The following is a 20,806-nucleotide window of genomic DNA, read 5'->3' as shown; positions in this document are numbered from 1 at the left end:
TTCATCATATAGCATGTTTTTACAACATGTCTAAAAAATCGCATTTTTTTCGACATATGGCGTTTTTTTGGACAAAATTCATGATGATTTTTTTTTCAAAGAAAGCCTTACCATAGTGTTTTTCACAGCTACTTTATTTATTTCATCATATGGCATGTTTTTACAACTTGTTGAAAAATCACATTTTTTTTCAACATACTAAACTATGATCTTTTTGTCCAATTTTAGACAACATACTAATCCATGACATTTTTGTCTAATTTTGGACGGCATACTAAACTATGACATTTTGGTCACATTTTGGACGACATCCTAAACTACGACGTTTTTGTCCAATTTTGGACGACATATATATTTTTAAAGAAAACCTTACCATAGTGTTTTTCACAGCCTACTTTACATTATTTCATCATATAGCATGTTTTTACAACATGTCTAAAAAAAATTGCATTTTTTCGGGATAGTATAGTATGTCTGTTTTTTTGGACAAAATTCATGATGATTTTTTTTCAAAGACAACCTTACCATAGTGTTTTTCACAGCGTATTTTACATTATTTCATCATATGGCATGTTTTTACAACATGTCTAAAAAATCGCATTTTTTTCGGCATAGTATAGTATGGCATTTTTTTTGACAAAATTCATGATGATTTTTTTTTCAAAGAAAGCCTTACCATAGTGTTTTTCACAGCCTACTTTACATTATTTCATCATATGGCATGTTTTTACAGCATGTTGAAAAATCATGTTTTTTTCAACATACTAAACTATGATGTTTTTGTGACATTTTGGACCACATATATATTTTTAAAGAAAACCTTACCATAGTGTTTTTCACAGCCTACTTTACATTATTTCATCATATAGCATGTTTTTACAACATGTCTAAAAAATCGCGTTTTTTTTCGACATAGTATAGTATGGCGTTTTTTTAGACAAAATTCATGATGATTTTTTTTTCAAAGAAAACCTTACCATAGTGTTTTTCACAGCCTACTTTACATTATTTCATCATATAGCATGTTTTTACAACATGTCTAAAAAATCGCATTTTTTTCAGCATAGTATAGTATGATGTTTTTGTCACATTTTGTCCGACATACTAAACTATGACATTTGATGACATTTTGGACCACATACTTTTTTTTCAAAGAAAACCTTACCATAGTGTTTTTCACAGCCTACTTTACATTATTTCATCATATAGCATGTTTTTACAACATGTCTAAAAAATCGCATTTTTTTCGACATATGGCGTTTTTTTGGACAAAATTCATGATGATTTTTTTTTCAAAGAAAGCCTTACCATAGTGTTTTTCACAGCTACTTTATTTATTTCATCATATGGCATGTTTTTACAACTTGTTGAAAAATCACATTTTTTTTCAACATACTAAACTATGATCTTTTTGTCCAATTTTAGACAACATACTAATCCATGACATTTTTGTCTAATTTTGGACGGCATACTAAACTATGACATTTTGGTCACATTTTGGACGACATCCTAAACTACGACGTTTTAGTCACATTTTGCACGAGATACTAAATTATGACAATTTTGTCCAATTTTGGACGACATACTAAACTATGATATTTTGGTCACATTTTGGACGGCATACTAAACTATGACATTTTTGTCCAATTTTGGACGACATATATATTTTTTAAAGAAAACCTTACCATACTGTTTTTCACAGCCTACTTTACATTATTTCATCATATAGCATGTTTTTACAACATGTCTAAAAAATCGCATTTTTTTCGGCATAGTATAGTATGGCATTTTTTTTGGACAAAATTCATGATGATTTCTTTTTCAAAGAAAACCTTACCATAGTGTTTTTCACAGCCTACTTTACATTATTTCATCATATGGCATGTTTTTACAACATGTTGAAAAAATTCCCTAAAAATTTTCGACATACTATACTTTGGCTTTTTTTGGGACAAAATTCATGATGATTTTTTTTTCAAAGAAAGCCTTACCATAGTGTTTTTCACAGCCTACTTTACATTATTTCATCATATAGCATGTTTTTACAACATGTCTAAAAAAAAATCGCATTTTTTCGGCATAGTATAGTATGTCTGTTTTTTTGGACAAAATTCATGATGATTTTTTTTCAAAGAAAACCTTACCATAGTGTTTTTCACAGCCTACTTTACATTATTTCATCATATGGCGTGTTTTTACAACATGTTGAAAAAATCCCCTAAAAATTTTCGACATACAGACATGGCATCATATGGCATGTTTTTACAACATGTATAAACAATAGCATTTTTTTCGACATATTATTATAAGCATTTTTTTGGACAAAATTCATGATGATTTTTTTTCAAAGAAAACCTTACTATAGTGTTTTTCACAGCCTACTTTATATTATTTCATCATATGGCATGTTTTTACAACATGTCTAAAAAATCGTATTTTTTTTCGGCATAGTATAGTATGGCATTTCTTTTTGACAAAATTCATGATGATTTCTTTTTCAAAGAAAACCTTACCATAGTGTTTTTCACAGCCAACTTTACATTATTTCATCATATGGCATGTTTTTACAGCATGTTGAAAAATCACGTTTTTTTTCAACATACTAAACTATGATGTTTTTGTGACATTTTGGACCACATATATATTTTTAAAGAAAACCTTACCATAGTGTTTTTCACAGCCTACTTTACATTATTTCATCATATAGCATGTTTTTACAACTGGAATTGAACTTGCTTCTCTGACACAGTTCTGTTTACAAATCACCTTCTTAACCAGTTGAGCTATCTGGACAGCTTGCGCCAATTTGTTGGACGACATACTAACCTATCATGTTGTTACGGGCGCTGCCGTATTCGGGGCTCCTCCTCCTCTGGGTGCTTGTGTGTGTGTGTGCGTGTGGATGTGTGGCGTGCTTGTGTATGTGTGGCGTGCTTGTGTGTACGCGTGTCTTGTTTCATTCTCAGGCTGCTGCTGATCCGCCTCACCTGCAGAGTAATTGGGAACAGCTGCTGAACCAGAGTCAGCCAATCCGGTGCCGTCATGGACCAGCATAAAGACGCTAGCCAGCCTACAGATGGGGAGCTCGTTGCTGTAACCAGCCTTGGACTGTGCCTTCGGCTAGTGAAACTTGGAACTTTGTTAAGACTTTAGGAAACTTGTGACCTTGGAGGCACTAGTCTTTTTGTTTGTTTTATTTACACACGCTATGCTACTTTAGTTGTTAGGATTCAGATTAGGATTTGTCTTTTGAAATAATTCTTGGTTAGAGTCTCTTTGTGTTCTCGTTTGTATTTTATTTTGGCATTTAATTAGTCGTTGCCTCCTTTTTATTTTTCTATTGTACTTTTTATTTATTGTTAATAAACCTTTATGACGCCAATTAACATCTGGCCTTTTTATGTTGCCACTCTTACCCACATAACGAGCCAGGGTCGTAACAGATGTTTTTGTCATATTTTGGACCACATACCAAAACATACTAAATAAAAAATTCAAAGTGATCCAGAATCCAGGATCCTTTCCGGATTGCCACCAAAATTAAATCAGCTCTTCCTCTTACCATAGTCTACATCCCCTCAAAATTTCATGTGAATCTGCCCAGGCGTTTTTGAGTTATCTTGCTAACAGACAGACAGACGGACACACAAACGCTGGGTGTCACATAACCTCCTCGGCAGAGGTAACTATGACATTTTTGTCTAATTTTGGACGGCATACTAAACTATGATGTTTCAGTCACATTTTGAACGACATACTAAACTATGACATTTTTGTGACATTTTGGACCTTTTTTTTTTTAAGAAAACCTTACCATAGTCTTTTTCACAGCCTACTTTACATTATTTCATCATATGGCATGTTTTAACAACATGTCTAAAAAATCGCATTTTTTTCGGCATAGTATATAGTATGGTGGTTTTTTTGGACAAAATTCATGATGATTTTTTTATTCAAAGAAAGCCTTACCATAAAGTTTTTCACAGCCTACTTTACATTATTTCATCATATGGCATGTTTTTACAACATGCTGAAAAATTCCAAAAAAATTTTCAACATATGCCGTTTTTTTTGGACAAAATTCATGATGATGTTTTTTTTTTCCAAAGAAAGCCTTACCATAGTGTTTTTCACAGCCTACTTTACATTATTTCATCATATGGCATGTTTTTACATGTCTAAAAAATCGCATTTTTTTCGGCATAGTATAGTATGGCGTTTTTTTTGGACAAAATTCATGATGATTTTTTTTTCAAAGAAAGCCTTACCATAGTGTTTTTCACAGCCTACTTTACATTATTTCATCATATGGCATGTTTTTACATGTCTAAAAAATCGCATTTTTTTCGGCATAGTATAGTATGGCGTTTTTTTTGGACAAAATTCATGATGATTTTTTTTTCAAAGAAAGCCTTACCATAGTGTTTTTCACAGCCTACTTTACATTATTTCATCATATGGCATGTTTTTACAACATGTTGAAAAATCGTGTTTTTTTTTTCAACATACTAATCTATGATGTTTTTGTCCAATTTTGGACGACATACTAAATTATGACATTTTTGAGACAATTTGGACCACATACTTTTTTTCAAAGAAAACCTAACCATAGTGTTTTTCACAGCCTACTTTACATTATTTCATCATATAGCATGTTTTTACAACATGTCTAAAAAAATCGCATTTTTTTCGGCATAGTATAGTATGTTTTTGTCACATTTTGACCTACAACCTTTACAGAGCCTTGAAAATAAAATACTTGAAAATACTGGCCAGAAAATCTGTTAGAACCCACCATTGTGAAGTTTTGCAGAGGTTGCACTTTCTTAATTTTGAAAATTTTATAAATTTCTGTAATTTAAAATTAATGTATAAATGTTTGTACAATCAAGCCCCTGAGGTTCTTGGACATTTCATTGTTCCACTTAGACCAACAGGCTCAAGAACACGTGGAGCCTCTAATGGGAATGTGAAAGAGCCTGGGAGAGGCACTGTGCTTGGAAGATCTGCCTTTTCTGTTAAGGTTGCTAAACTGTGGAACTCTCTGTCATGCGAACTGAAACAAGACCTAGATCTAGGGGCCTTTAAAAATGAACTAAAGTGGGTTTTAAAAGGGGATCAGGTCTGCAACCATTTTTAGATTGAAGATAATGTATTTGTCTTTGTATTAATGTTGTTGTTTTTTTCTTCTGTAAAGGCCCTTCTCCGGACGGACTTTGCAAATTAGCTCTGGCTATAAATGTTATAGTGTTATACATGTTTATTGTATACACTGGTCCCTATCAAATAAACTATAAATAAATAAATAATTTCATCATATGGCATGTTTTTACAACATGTCTAAAAAATCCCAAAAAATTTTTCGACATACTATACTATGGCGTTTTTTTTTGACAAAATTCATGAGGATTTTTTTTTCAAAGAAAGCCTTACCATAGTGTTTTTCACAGCCTACTTTACATTATTTCATCATATAGCATGTCTTTACAACATGTCTAAAAAAAAAATCGCATTTTTTTCGACATAGTATAGCGTTTTTTTGGCAAATTTATGATGATTTTTGTTTTTTTCAAAGAAAACCTTACCATCGTGTTTTTCACAGCCTACTTTACATTATTTCATCATATGGCATGTTTTTACAACATGTCGAAAAATCGTGTTTTTTTCAACATACTAAACTATGATGTTTTTGTCCAATTTTGGACGACATACTAAACGATTACATTTTTGCCCAATTGTCCTGTCCAAATTAAGCAGACCTAAATTTCATGTTTTGATCATTATCAAGTGAGAAACCTCAATCCAGACTCCTCATAATGACATTTGAGATTTATGTTGCTGTTATTTGTTTAGTCCAGACTAAATGACAGAAATCCACAACTGTAATTTTATTTCAGGACTCTGTTATTAAATGTCAAAACAATCCATGTGACTCTAAAAACTCGACAGTTTTACAAACTCAAAGATTAAACTCTCCACAAGGATCCAAAAGAAGTTGGACTTCTACATTAGAACTTTAATTATTCTTCATCTACTTCTTGAGAAGTTTGGTCAATAAAAGACAAAAACTAATATTTTCAGACTGATTTTTCTGCTCACATGTTGTGTTGTTGTAAACTTACTCTTTCAAATAAATAGCCGCCTAACCCCCTGGAAACCAGTGTTTGTCCTGTTTTTGTGTTGCTCCTCGGCAACCCCAGACAGCCGTAATGTTTTTTGAGCAACACACCATGCTATGACGTTTTTACAGTGAAGGTTCTACTATGGAACCAGTTTGACATGTTCAGACGTTCTTTGTGTGAAAACTCAGAGATTTCAGGGATCAGAAGGTGGTTTTCAACTTTCTTTGTTAACTTTCTGCTTCAACTTTAAACTAAATTTCCCTCACTAAGCCAGCCCTCTGGATTTCCAGTAAGCTGCGTTCCTATTGGCTGTCCAGGTGGCTGCTTGGTGTTATCAGGAACACCTGAGCAGCTCAGTGTCTTCCTGCTTTATGTCTGCAGTCAAACATTTCCTCTGCTTCTCTTCACTGAACCGGGTTTGGCTCCGTTGCTTTAGCTTGTTCTTTAGGCGTTGGCTTGCAGCTTCCAGCAGTAAAATCCTCTTTAATGTGTTTCTTGGCGTGTTTTAGGGCTTTGTACTGGATAGTTGTCACAATACGTGATCGTCAGCAGGTAGCTGACAGTGTTCACTTGTCATGGTTACAGAGATGCCAGCAGCTATATCTTGCAATGGGAAATTCTTAAAGCCGTGGATCCTGACTAGAAGCCGCATCACTGTGAAAATTTAATGAGGTGGTCCTTGTGCCATTTCTGACTTCCCCTGAAAATTTCATCCACATCTGTTTTAGAGTAATGTTTCACACTCACAGACAGGCTCACAGACAAACGTACACCGATCACCACATAACTCCGCCATTGTTTGGCAGAGTAATAATACCTTTGAGCTCATGGTGATTCTGGCTGGGAAGTTAAGAGACACTGCAATCTGACTGCATTCAGAGCTAGACAGACAGCACAATTAAAAAAAACAAAAAAACAAACAGACAAAGCACTTCTGAACCGTTTAAACAGTTTATTTGACCATGAATGAGCATCAACAGTAACTGTCTCCATCTAATGTTAGGATCCCAAGTCGGAAATGCAATTAATGTGTTACAAAAAAGTGCCTTTGTGATTTCTACACTTGAGTGATGAGAGCAGGAATGCTAAAGTGTCAGGAATGTTAGAAAATGCTTTCACTCTGATGACACATGGCTGTGAGTGAGAAGAACACCTGGAGAAGTTTTGCTCAGTGGTGGAAGAGCCGCAGGCTGGTGTGCACCAGAGTGATGCCCTGCTCGTTACAGGCGTTAATCACAACCTCGTCAGCAGCAGAACCAGCTGGAGCTGCAATATACTCAACACCACTCTGCAGACACACAGAGGGAAGAAATGCAAGTAAAGATGGTTAGAAAGAGTCACAGCTGGCAAAATGTGGGGACATTCCAACATGCAAGATTACACCTGCATTCTGGCAAGCACATGCTTTGAGCGATGAGTGGGATATTTACCCGTTTGGCACGATCTATGTTATCTCTGAAGGGGAAGAAGGCATCCGAGCTGACAGCCACGGCCTGCATGGAGCTGATCCAGTTCTTCTTTTCAGTCCCTGACAGCAGCTCGGGCACCTCTTCATACATCGACTTCCAAACTGCCAAGTCTGGGCCCTGCCAGCACAAAATGGACATTACAAGGGTTTTAACAGGGTCAGCATATTATTGTGGGACTTTTTGCAACATAGTTGACAGGTGTCATAGTTGACATTTTTGCGGTTTTCAGGCCGAATCAACATGGCTGCCTATAACCAAATACCACATGGCATTTTTACACAAAGACTCTTCTAAAATATTATATATACACAATTGAAATTTAAACTTAATTATAAAGATATTGTAGTGAACCTGTTGACACTTGACTCAAACTACTTTATATTAAATAAGTCAGAAAGCTTTGGAATCTGGCCAGTTTTTTCTTCAGGAGGAAATGACATCATGTGGAGCAGGTCATGTGATCTGGAATTAACAAGCTTTATTGAGAGATGTTTTTGTAATGGGGAACTTAGTTGAAAGTGATTTCTCAGACACAATTTGTTATTTTCCATGTAAAATTTGATACATTGCCAAAAAAAGAAATATCCATCATGATTATCTCAACTTCATAAAAACAACAAAACAATTTCTGAATAAGCTCATTTTATTATTGTTTACCTAATTAGAAGGTGGTTGTTATTAAATCTGGACCGATATTTAGTTGATATATTAGTGATATCCAGTCAATTTTTTATTAATGATTGTTTCCATAATAAATAATTATGGAATTTGTAAAGACATGATCATAATGAACATAAAAAACACTACTTTTTTAATTTTTAATAAACATGTATGCAAGATACATCCCATGGACTTCAAAAGTCCCTCAATTATAGATTGACCCAGTTGATTTTCAGTGTTTCAAACTTGTCATGCTTTGTTTTGGGATATGAAATTGTACATCAGACATCACAGAACAGATAGACTGCATGTGCTGCTGGGGCCACAATTCCCTCATCCATCTGGGTGAAGAGAATAAGTGAAATGACACTGCAGTCAGTCAACTTATTGTGGAAACACTCTATATACTACATCATCTATACACGTTTAAACAATTGAATCCGTTTATCTTGTATCCACTTCTTTATGTTTTGTTTCTCAAGCCAAAGTGTTCAAATGGACATTTTCAAACCCTGAATTAAATGTTTTAATCCTCAAAATCTACGCAACATGGTTTATATAGCATAGACTGCAAAAATCTTTTCTGTTCTCCCAATGACCCTTCACTTCTTCACCGTATCTGCAAAACACTCATGCTCAAAACTTAGATTTTACTTTTGAAAAATGTGTGTTGCACAAACAAAAGAATTCTGTTTAAAACAAACATGACTGCTATCGTGCATCACAGAAAGTATTGCACGCAATCTGTCAAAAAAAGCATTTAAGTTTTGTGACAATAGAATATGATCTAATGTCTGCAGCTTATAGAATTATCAGACTTCCTTTTTATTCAGGGCATTTTAGATGCATAGTGACATGTGTTTAAATTTACCAAGACTTCCTACATATTTAAATGTACGAGGTGCCAGTAAGGCTGAAATGAGCACATATATACATGGATTGTCATTGATTACTGTGCCAGTTACTTTCTCGATTAATCAATTGACTGCCTATAAAATGTCAAGACATGCTGAAAAATGTGTTTTCAAAAGCCTAATATAGCATAATCAAAAGTGTTTTTTGGGCCACAACCCAAACATATTTAGTTTAGGAGCAAAGAAATCTGAAAAAAATATTAAAGTTTAGCTGGAATCAGAGGATTCTCACTTAATTGTTTAAGCTGATTATCAAAATGAATGATTCTAAACTACTGAATTAGTGATAAATTTTAAAAAATGGCAACTAACCAGTTCATTGTTATAGTGGGAAATGGCTCATGCACAAGTGAATACAGAATGCAAATACGCTTAAAAGCCAGTCTTCAAAAAAATGCCACAAAGAAAAAACTAGAACCTTTACCTACAACCAAACTTCTGCTTAATCCTAAAAGCACATGCTGTCCGTTTTTACCCCCTCACCTCACCAATGGTGTCGCTGACATACTGGTCGATGGCGTTGGCCATCTCTGCTCGCTTCACACCGCTGCGAAACTTCATGTTCAAGACACGAGGATGGTGTCTGAGCCACCAGTTATCAGCTTTGTCACCCGCCAGTCGAGTGCAGTGGATACGAGACTGCTGACCGGCGCCGATGCCAATAACCTGCAAAATACGGACGAACGTAAACAGAACAGTTCTAGCTCATCCAGATTCCTTCTCCCAGCTTTTATCTGCCTGTTCTCACCTGTCCATCCTTAGCGTAGCAGACAGAGTTGGACTGAGTGTACTTGACAGCGATGGTGGCCACAGTGAGGTCGCGCACAGCTTCCTCTGAGAGCTTATGGACACAAACAAGAAAAAGGATGAAGACGTTATCATTTAGGCTGGACTGTGTCTGTAATGAAAGAGGAAAGAAATAACAAAACGCACAACAGTGACTCACCGAGCCCTTGGAAACAACGTTGCTGAAGAATTTCTTATCAATCAGCCCTCCATTCCTCTTCTGCTTGAGGTAGAGACCAAACAAGACTCTCACCTCAGCGTCATCAGGCTCATAGTCTGGATCCATCTGGGAAGACGACGCGCGACATCAAAAACAGCAAATAGGGCGGCATGGCTCAGTGGGTAGAGTGGCCGTCTCGATCCTTGGCCCGTTGAGTTCATGTCGAGGTGTCCCTGAGCAAGACACCTAACCCCTAATTGCTCCTGGTGGGTCGTGGTTAGCGCCTTACATGGCAGCTTCCGCCATCAGTGTATGAATGTGTGTGTGAATGGGTAAATGTGACATATCATGTAAAGCGCTTTGGACAAAAGCGCTATATAAATACAACCATTTAAATAAACAGTGGTTTGAACTTTGATTCTAAAAATACATATATATTTTAAATATGTATGATATACTCAACACAGGGATAATGTATGGTCTACATTCCAGTAACAGCTGGCCTGTTTTGTTGGTTTCTTACTTTTTTTCATCAAGGAACTTGGGTGTTTATTAACCCTCCTGTTGTCTTTATTATGGGCACCAAACAAATATTGTTTCCTTGTGTGAAAGAAATCTAAAAATTCAGCAAAAACATTCCCTAAATTTCTTAGTTTGCAAAACCTCCAGGAAGAAAATTCCAATAATTCCTTAACAGTTTCCCTTAAAAATTTTACTAAAAAAAAACAAAAATTCCCCAAATTCGGCAAGAAAATTCTTGTAAATATTTTTTAAAAATAAGCAAAAATCTTCAAAAAAAAAAAAAGTGATTACATGTATATCAGTAAAATTTCTAATATTTTCTTCAAGAACAGTCACACAAAAAAAAATCATCGAAAATCCAACAAATTTGCGTGGGTTTCTGCTGATCCCAGTGGAAAGGTTTCAGTTTCAGAGATTTTGCCAAAATCTCAACAAAAACAAATAAAATAAATCTGCCACAAAATGGTGGAGTCTAGTAGCTCAAAAGCAGTGTTTGTTTATGCAACTTATATGGGCTACTTTTTCTTTAGTTGGGCAAGGAAAGCTACGTTTGGTTACAACTGGACTTGCTTTTTTAATTATACAGACAGCTTCCAATTAACAAAGCTATTCTGTACTTCAGAGGTTTACAGGGAAGGCATGGAGGGAGATTAAAGCTATGAAGGTAGGCTACTGGAAAATCATTAGCATCAGACTACCAGAATGTGTGGGAAAAAAATAAAAACAAAAGGATGCTCAAATTTTGAAATGGATATTATTATCTTTGACATCTATCGTACTGAAACCTGCACAGAAAAAACATGGTCCTTATATCTAAAGAATTTGATTCAGAATCAACAAAATTAGGTTCATTTTGTGAGTAAATCCAAAGATACACTGAAAATTAAACTGCTCATAAGGAATCTGCGATATTAATTTTCCAAAATGTAAACAACTGTAGGCTAAAAAAGAAAAATGGTTACAACGTTAGATATTTTCATGACACTTCAGTGGATTTTAGGCTCCGACTCAAATCAAATCAAACAACGCTGCTCTCACCTGAAGCACGCAGTAGTTTCCATTCTTCTTCTTTGAGAGGATTTTGAGCGCCTCCTCATCGTAGCCGGGAGCGATGATTCCATCTGACACCTGAGAACAATCAGAGCGAATGACGGTGAAGCAAAACAGTGTCAACTAAAGCATTCAGTTCCTTTCATCTAGATTTGCTCTTTACCTCTCTCGATATGATCTTAGCGGTGGGAACGTCGCACACATCAGACACAGCAATGAAATCCCCAAAAGAAGACATTCTGTCTGAACCTGAAGACGCAGATACAGTTATTCCAGGTAAAAAAAGCTCAGGATACAACATGCTCCAGGTTAATCAGTGTATAATTCAGTGTTCTCCACCTCTTGCTCTCGCGTAGGCCGTGGCCAGTGGGCTGAGATCCTTCAGCATGTCGTGCACCATGCACACTTTGGCTTCCTCCTCAGTCAGAGGAACTCCAACTGCAGCTCCTTCAGACCAAACATCATCATTTCCAGATTAAAGGCATCAGTCTCCAAATCCACATTAGTATTGTCGAGTGAGTTTGAATGTCTCTTCGTCTTACCAGCAGGGCTGACGTGTTTGAAGGAAGTGGCAGCAGCCATGCCAAGAGCGCTTTTAAGCTCCCTGACCAGCTGCCAAGCGTTCAGAGCGTCACACAGGTTGATGAAGCCGGGGGAGCCGTTCACCACTAAGACAGGAACCAAGCAGGAATCAGAAGAAATTATGTTCGAGGTTAAATCAGTTACAGTTCTCTGTAATTTTGTAGAGCTCATCACTGGAAAACGGCCGTCTGCCACCAATTTATCTTTCTCTCCTAAATACAGATTTATAGTCCAATGAGGAGCCTTCTTCTATCAAACACATTTATTTATTTAGTTGGCTTTATCATGGCAGGAATATTAGGCCTCCTGATTTTTTTTTTGTTTTTGATGGAAGCCATTAGTGTGTTTATTGGGTTAATTAACCCGCCAAGGAGGCAGAACCTTAGGGGAGTTATGATGATTGGCGTTTGTCTGTCTGGTAGCAACGTTACTCAAAAACGAATTGGATGAAATTTCCAGGGAAGGTCAGAAATGACAAGGATCATGTGATGAGATTCTGGCAGTGATGCAGCTTATAGTCTGGATCCACGGATTTGTTAAAGATTTCTGTATCACTGTGAGATAGCGGCATGGCATCACCGCAACTCTTGAGACAATTTGACCTGTAACTGGCCCTATATAAACAAAATTGACTTTACTGACAACAAGTCAACACTACGTCAGCTACCTGCATACTTCGGTCATGCAATTCGGTATCCATATATAAAGTAAGTCTGCATAACACACGCCCGTGCTCACGGCAAAGTAATTTTTTATTTATTTAGTTTGTGTGCAGATTAAATGTCGCTGCGATTACACAAACTGAGGAATGGACAGCCTTGGAGGAGTACTGTGTATCCGAGTGCTTTTCTTGTTTGGCTATCTAACGATTCCGTATTGACAAACAACAACAAAGCTCACACACATTTTTGCAGGTAATGTTGCAATCATCCTTTCCAGTAAGCACACAACATGTGGTGTTTGGTTTGAGACAACACTACCCTGTCAAAATACAAGTAAACACCTAATGTTCAGCATTCTACATTTACTATAGAACAAATCCAAAATGAGACACAGGAGTACAGCTGTACTCATGCTGACATACTATATAGCATACCCCTAAAAAAATGTTAAAAAAAAATGCCAAAAATATACAACCCAGCACGCTTTTGCTGCTTAGTTGTTCTCTTTACACCTCCTAACTAGTGCGCTTTACTAAAAGTGAGTTTTAACCTGTATGTAAAATGTAGATAATCTGGGTAGGTCAGTGACCAACACCTCTGAACTTTGGCATGAAAGATTGGTGGATGAAACCTCGGTCAGGGTGCAGTTGTCCAGGAAGGATTCGACCTTAGGGAAGGCCCTGAGCGTTCCCCTGCCTGCCTCCCTCATTATCTACTATCAGATGTACGTCGCTGTGGATAAAAGTTTCTGCTAAATGATCTCAACAGGGGCGCATTTCCCAAGATGTCAGATTATTTGATTTGAAGACACATGTTGTGATAGAAGCGTACCTTTGAGTGGCAGGGCTGCTCGCAGAGTGTAGAGTTGGGCGGGTGCTTGGTGGGGGTTCATGCCGTAACGCAGAGGCAGCTGAGACACACCACGACTGTACTGTCCACGAAAATAGTCCGAAATCGCCTCATCGTACTGTGCAGTGTGTGTGAAGGCCTGAACAGCAGATAAAACAGAGAGAAAAGACATAAACACACCATAGCAAGTATAACCCCCGCAAGCAGAGCAACATGTTATCACGGTGAAGGCACGTCTAGCCTGACTATGAGGTAAAAGTGCACCTGTGGGGAAGTGTTAAACTCCGTAACCTAAAAAATACTCGAGATAAGAAGTCCTCAGTGGACTTTGCTTTGAGGTGAGGGTCAGTCTAAGACAAACAACATCAGGGAAAGCTGGAACAGCAGAAAACTCTTCTTTGGGATCTTCTTTTTTAAATCATAACCAGGCTTAAGTTAAGACTTACAGTCAATTTTGTAGATTATGAAAAATTCCCTAAACTGAGTTACACTTTTGGCCACTTGTGTAATGAAATAGTAAAAATACAAACAGACTTGAACCTCTTATGTTTGACTTTAAAATGGCATTTTCAGCTCAGGATTATGACGGAAGATTTCAGGAAACAATCTGTGTCGGTGCTTTTTCCACTGGTTATTGCTGCTATAGTTAAAACTGCAGCATCAAGGGTTTTCTGAGAGGCGGTTATTAAGACTACGAGGGGTTTCGTGATGTTTTTACACTGGAAGTGCTACAGGGAGAAAATTTTGTTGCACTTGAAGGCTGCAAAGGGAAAACCGTGTTAGGAGATGTTGTTGCACTGGAAGAGAAAAAGTGTTATAAATTGAAAATTGTTGCACCTGAGGAGCCGTGAAGAGAAAAACAGTCCTAGAAGATGTTACTGCAATTAAAGTTATAAAGCGAGTAGTTCCATTTGATTTGATGTTTGGTCTATAAAATTGCAGAAAAGAGTGAAAAATGTCGGTTTCACCCAAAGTCCCAGATGACGACGCCCTCAAATGTCTTGTTTCATCCACAACTCAAAGATATTTAGTTTATCCTCATAGTCGAGCAAAGAAACCAGAAAATTTCTAATTTAAGGAGGATTCAGAGCATTTAGAATGCTTTTTTAAAATTTAACTGCTATTTAACCTGATTTAGTGAAGTAGTTGACGACTACTTGCTTAAACGTTGCAGTTCTTGTGATCACAATTTCTCAGCAACAAAGTTAAAACTGTCAAACAGCTTTTAGACAGTCTGAAACCAAAATATAATCCCTTCATTTTCAGAGAGGACCAAGAAAACCATTCCTTAAAAAAAAAAAAAAAAAAAATCATTTGAGAGGCTAAAAGAAATCCATCTTTGATTTTAAAAAAATATTTAACTGGTCAAAACTGTTTCAGAATTATTCTCTGTAAATCAGTTCACTGTTGTCATGCGCTGTGGTGCTTGACATAAGATCAAATAAATAAAGGATTATTCACCAACTTTTTAAGAAATTCTGAAAATACAGATCAGCTTGAACTTCTGAGTGCTTCTGCAGAACTTTATGGTTTCAGAGTGAAGCGGACGTTGACTTTTCTGCTTATAAAATGTGAACACTGCATTTTTTATGTGAAAATTTGTCATGATTAGTGCAAGAACTCCACAGCAAAAATGTGTTCTGGGAGATAGCACTGACCTTTGAGCACCAAAATCTAATCAGGTCAAGTGAACCATTGAGCTACATTTGAAGGAATTTCCTCCAGACGTTCAAGAGACTTTTGTTAAAGTTGCATCTTGGGGGGATAAAAAAAGTTCTACTTTTCTTGCACTCCCATGTTCATAAATCAGAAAAGGTCTGATACAAATTCAAGTGACACAGTCGCGAGTTGGCGAGGAAACAAAGTTACTTTTAAGGCCAGAGTCCTGCGTGTTTCCAGGGTCGTATCTTTGTCGTCTGAGCTCTCCATCTCCTCGGCAACCAGCGAATAATCAGCAGGATCGCACACAATGGTGACCCGAGCGTGATTCTTAGCTGCTGCTCTCAGCAGAGTCACACCACCTGAAAAGAAACACAAAAACACTCAATCACAGATATTTGAAGATTAGCGAGATGGAGAATACATTTGAGTTTTTGAAATGCAGTTAGAGCTGAAACTTCCTGAATTACTTAGCATTTACATTTTATTCATTTATCCCCCAACCCCCATTTTTAGCTTTATTAGTCAGGGACTGTGGAGAAAGACAGCAGAGGAATGACATGCTGGAAAGGTTTGGGTGGGCAAGGAAATAAACAAGGGCTTGGTGGCATTATTTTTAATATATTCTAATACTACTACACATAGCATTCATGCCACATCATCAGCTTGACTTACCGATGTCGATCTGCTCTACAGCATCCTCCACTGTAACACTGGGGCTGGAGACAGTCTTTACAAACGGGTAGAGGTTGCAAACCACCACTCTTAAAAAGACGAGTCAAAGAAATTCAGTTTAGATTCATTATAAAGTCATCTAAATGGTCAGAGAAGGAACACTAATGTGAAACAATGTACCAAGAGTTGCAGGAACTGGTGCCTAGATTCAAACAGCTCAACATTTAAGTGTGCTGTGCCTGATCTAAAAAATGTCTGAAGGACAAAGACAGACTCATGAAATTATAGCACTGAAGGCATGTTAATGTTATTTGCCAGTGAAAAACTACGGAAAAACATTTTGACCCACACCACACACTTCAACACAAATCAAACAGTAAAACTGGAGTATTAGACAGCCTTAGAAATGAGACAATTCTCAATAAAGTTACAAGAAAGATGGGTGTCGTGAGGATCCATGTGTTCACATTTACAATAAGGAAACAGCTTATATATCAGTAAGGACAACCTTGTGCTTGAATGACCTGTATCTATTTGAATTCTGCTACTTTTAGCTTTGTAAGTGTTATAATTGTGAGGATAAGCTTCATTTCATCCATTTCCAGGGTCACACTTTTCCTCACTCTCTATGCTGGTGCTTGTCCCTTTAATGCAATGTGTTTTCTCACTTATTTTTCAGATCTTGCTGGTATGAAAGTAATAATTTCCTGACATAAAGAGGTTGCTCTTGTCATGCAAGTTAAGCCTGCAAGCAAAGTAAAAAAAGAAAAGAAATCAGCTGGGTGTACAGTCTGAGGCTCATCTCTTCACATGATCCATTCAAACTCTACTGCGTTTCTACTCAGAATGTCAATAAAACCCAGAAACTACTCAGTTTTTAATTTAAATATGTGTTTAAGCAGTCAGTGTTTAGTAGCTTTCAGATCTTATTGTTGTGGCGTTGAATTTAGCAGGAAAAAAACCCTATGAAATGTGATTTAATCAGATTCCTTTTCTCCCAAATAAATGAGAGTCACAGGATGAGCTTGCAGAAGCAGCAGGTTTCCAATTATCCAGCTGCTAAATCAGCGACACGAGACTCCTGATCATAGATTACAAAAAGACCTCCAATCTATAAACGTGCTACCTCGAGAACTGAACCCGTTGCACTTTGTGGCTTTTAACTTCCAATTCAGCTTTACCGTCGCTTTTATAACTGCACAGAAATCTACTGTGCTGTTGGACAGCTTAGAAAGCACAGTGTGAACTTTACTGCTGCACAAAACTTACATTTCTTGTGCAAACTTTGATTTTTGCAATATGAAACATCCATGATAAACAGGTTTATCCAGCAGTATAAGCTGAGCTTTTCTTTGCTTTTTAAACTTAAGAAACTGCATGAGACACTTCTGCTTCCAAGAAATCACTTTCAATTTGGAAACAAAATCGAGAATATTCTAACGTCAGTCTGCGTTAAAGCACCTCAACACTTGTGTAGCGTTTTCAAACCCTTTATATTGTGATTTTTCAAAAAGACAAGACAGGATTCAGTATGTTCAGCTAAGAGTTGTTGTAAAATCTGATCTTCTGAGTGTGTCTGTGTTTTGGGCTCTCCTCACCTGACCAGGCTGTAGCCCAGCTTCTCCATGTCTGCAGAGTCACTGGGGCTTTTTCTGGCCAGGATTCCTCCATGGACAGCAGGATGGAGCGTCTTCACTCTGCCTCCCAGCATCTCTGGATGTCCGGTCAGCTCAGACACATCCCTGACACACAGCACACACTCTGACAGGTCAGGAAAAAAAGGCCTCCTACGGGTTTCTACTGCATGCAGCAAATGTGGACAAAAAAAAACAAACATCTGCACTGAATTTCATTTTTACTCTAACAGCTGCTTTTAAACCCACCTGACTGCCAGTCCAGCTTCACGCAGGGCTTTGGCTGTCCCACCTGAGGCCACCAGAGACAATCCGACACCCACCAGCCTTTTGGCGAAGTCCACCAGGCCAGTTTTGTCTGAGACGCTCAAAAGTGCTGCGTGGACAGACGGAGGACAAACAGAATCTCTTGGACTCATTCATACAAACGCAGAAGACGCGTAAAATGCGTTTTCTGGTGAATCAAAGCTGACCACGTTGGCTAATGTTAGCCTGTGAGCTAACAGCATGCATGTTGCACAGCAGAACTTTATTAATGACGACAGAGAGTTGATAAAAATGCGCACAGAGGCTCTTACCGAGCTCCGCGGAGGCCATGTTCACGGTCACAGAGTGGGTGGCGCAGCTTCGTTCTGGATGTCAACTGGGTTTCTGCTCACACGTCTCTCAGTTTCAGTATTGGTAGACGTTGTGCAGCAAAATCGAGATGGTTGATACAACTCTGCACGCTTTTCAAGGCTTCATCATGTGCTTCAAAAGTAGAAAGACCCGCCCTGCTGAGGTCGGCCCGCCCCTGACGCACAAACGCACCCAAAAGAGCCACGAAGGCGCAGGAAAAGCGCAGTTTACATCTGCATAGAGCGAAGTATTATAGAAGTACATATAAAATTATTGGAGAGTGCTTAACCAAGCCATTACCAGAGTCTCCCCAGTTAAGTGTAATTGGAGACAGATCCCTGCTACCACCAGGGTGTCTAAAGCAGAGTCTGGCCTGGCATTAACTGGGTTTATCACCGCGGAAGGAATTATTCTAAGACACTGGAAGAAGTTAGGCCCAATTTTAAAGACTGGCTGAAGTTAATGATAGATACAGCCTCTTTTGAAGAGCTTATTGCAAGATTAAATGATGGCATGGATACATTCTACCAGGTTTGGTCTCACTTCCTACATTTTATTCATATGAACTGACTACAAAATACCAAAGTACAACTCATATACCATCTCCATTTATCGCCATCTTAATTAGGATAAACCTGGGATTATGACTCGTTAAACATTTCTGTTAGGCAGTAAAGCTGTGGATGCACTTTTATCCCTCAATGAACTCACATATTTTCATTCCTGCCTGAAACAGGCGTCCAAATGCCCTTTTGCTGCAGTTCACCAAAGAATAAGTTGTTTTTGGTCGGTTACATTGGAGGAAATTTCATAAAAACTCAGTAGCTGAAAAAAAATGCAGAAAATTTTCAGAATTTCACAATACATATATTTGCAAAAATTATGCAAAAATAACATCTGAGTTCAGGCGAAGTGTCTTCTTTTGTTTGGCCACAAGAGGGCACAAAGAAGCCTCATTTGTTCACATACCTGCTCAGCAAATGTCTGCTTTTTTCACCCAGAATACTTCTGGTGCAAGATAACAGTTTAATATTTTGGATCTTTATGTTTTTTTAAAGGTTATGATGGAAAAGATCAATGGAGGAAGGATGAGTGAAATTAGTGTGCAGGACTGTGTGTGAACTTTTGAGTCTGATAAGGTTGATATTGACACATTTTACTCCCAATTTTTAAGTGAAAAAGTGAATTTTGTTCTTCAAATGATGAGGCCTACGATGCATTATTATTACCAGCTATCATAAAACCCCATAAATCATCATTTCTTGAAATATGTTAGGTCTTTAGGTCTTTTTTCTGCATTTTAAAAAAATTAAGACAAAAACTGATGTAACTCTTGGGTCAATTTATCATTGCAGGACTTTTTGTAACATATTTGAAATTTTTGCTGTTTTCATGCCTAAAATCAACATGGCCACCTATAATTTTTATTTTATCAATTTTTTTTCATTTGTACGGTTATTTAGTTGACATTTAATGATATCCACTCATTTTTTAAATTATAAGTGATTGTTTCCATCATAAATATTTCTGGAATTTGTAAAGACATGATCATAATGAACATAAAAAAACATTTTTTTTTACTTGTAATAAAAAAAATATATGCAAGATATATCCCATAAACTTCAAAAGGCCCTAAATGATATATTAACCCTCTTAATAAAATGACCCAGACTGGAGAGTTTTCTTTTGATTCATGCAGTTTTCATATTGTTTTTGCTGATCAGCATGACTTGAAGGTTACACTGGACACCACAGAAGAGCCTCTGTTCTCACTATAATTGGTAAAACACCTGTAACATACATTTCCTGCCGCAATAAATGACGCTCATGAATTCACGCCTATTCAATAAACTTTAAAACTGCGCCTTTTCCCTGCTTTGGAGCAGCGTTTTAAGTCGGACAGATGTGAATTTATGAGGCCCCGTCGCTCACTGCCTTACTTGTCCATTAGTTAAGTGACAGGACAGGGCCCTTGGAAACCTGCAGCAGTGCGTGTGATTACGTTAAAAGATCGCACAATCTGTTCATATTTACGTAATGAGCACGGCGTTTTGCTGATTGATTAAACTACAGGGTGTAAATATTTTAAGGGGGCCTGTGATTTATCATCCAACAAAGCGAAAAGAGGCCGATTTATTTGTCTAACTATGAAAATGGGGTTTTCTGGTAACCGCTGCGCGTTGGAGGGGAAAGTGTGACATCTCAGGGGTGACTTGAGTGATTCAATGGACAGTGAAGCGTTTTTATAGAAAGACACAAGCTCTCTGCGCGTTATTGGCTCAAAAAAAGAAAGAGGCAGGAGGGCCGTCAGCACTTTTTGTCGCAGGAAACTGACAGCATTATCAGCAATAATTTACGCGGGGATTTTTTTAATCAACATGACTGGTGTATTCAGATTAAATTAGAAGAGAAACGGAATCAATGACCTCCATATATTGCCCTGC

The 20,806-nt window shown here is 37.4% G+C and overlaps 1 protein-coding gene across 1 annotated transcript; it reads right to left on the bottom strand.

The window, feature by feature from the left end:
- Positions 1–7,054: 7,054 nt before the first annotated feature.
- Positions 7,055–18,521, bottom strand: atic (5-aminoimidazole-4-carboxamide ribonucleotide formyltransferase/IMP cyclohydrolase). The gene is made up of 15 exons (XM_022208317.2): positions 18,323–18,521; positions 17,994–18,120; positions 17,709–17,852; positions 16,111–16,199; positions 15,646–15,797; positions 13,759–13,915; positions 12,226–12,351; positions 12,023–12,130; positions 11,847–11,932; positions 11,672–11,761; positions 10,112–10,237; positions 9,914–10,006; positions 9,649–9,831; positions 7,553–7,708; positions 7,055–7,410 (listed from the first exon to the last, which is right to left on the bottom strand). The coding sequence occupies exons 1-15, from the start codon at positions 18,339–18,341 to the stop codon at positions 7,291–7,293; spliced, it is 1,776 nt and encodes a 591-aa protein (XP_022064009.2). The 5' UTR covers positions 18,342–18,521; the 3' UTR covers positions 7,055–7,290.
- Positions 18,522–20,806: the final 2,285 nt, after the last annotated feature.

Source organism: Acanthochromis polyacanthus, chromosome 2 (assembly GCF_021347895.1).
Source record: "Acanthochromis polyacanthus isolate Apoly-LR-REF ecotype Palm Island chromosome 2, KAUST_Apoly_ChrSc, whole genome shotgun sequence".
Classification (NCBI taxonomy): Eukaryota; Metazoa; Chordata; class Actinopteri; family Pomacentridae; genus Acanthochromis; species Acanthochromis polyacanthus.
Note: the sequence above shows the minus strand (reverse complement) of the source record. Positions and strands in the feature narration are given on the sequence as shown.

Excerpts from the sequence above, each read along its gene's own strand:
- atic (XM_022208317.2), bottom strand. Across the intron at positions 7,709-9,648 it reads TCAGCGACACCATTGGTGAG|GGCCCAGACTTGGCAGTTTG; the intron begins GTGAGGGGGTAA and ends TTGTGCTGGCAG. Across the intron at positions 7,411-7,552 it reads ACATAGATCGTGCCAAACGG|AGTGGTGTTGAGTATATTGC; the intron begins GTAAATATCCCA and ends GTGTGTCTGCAG.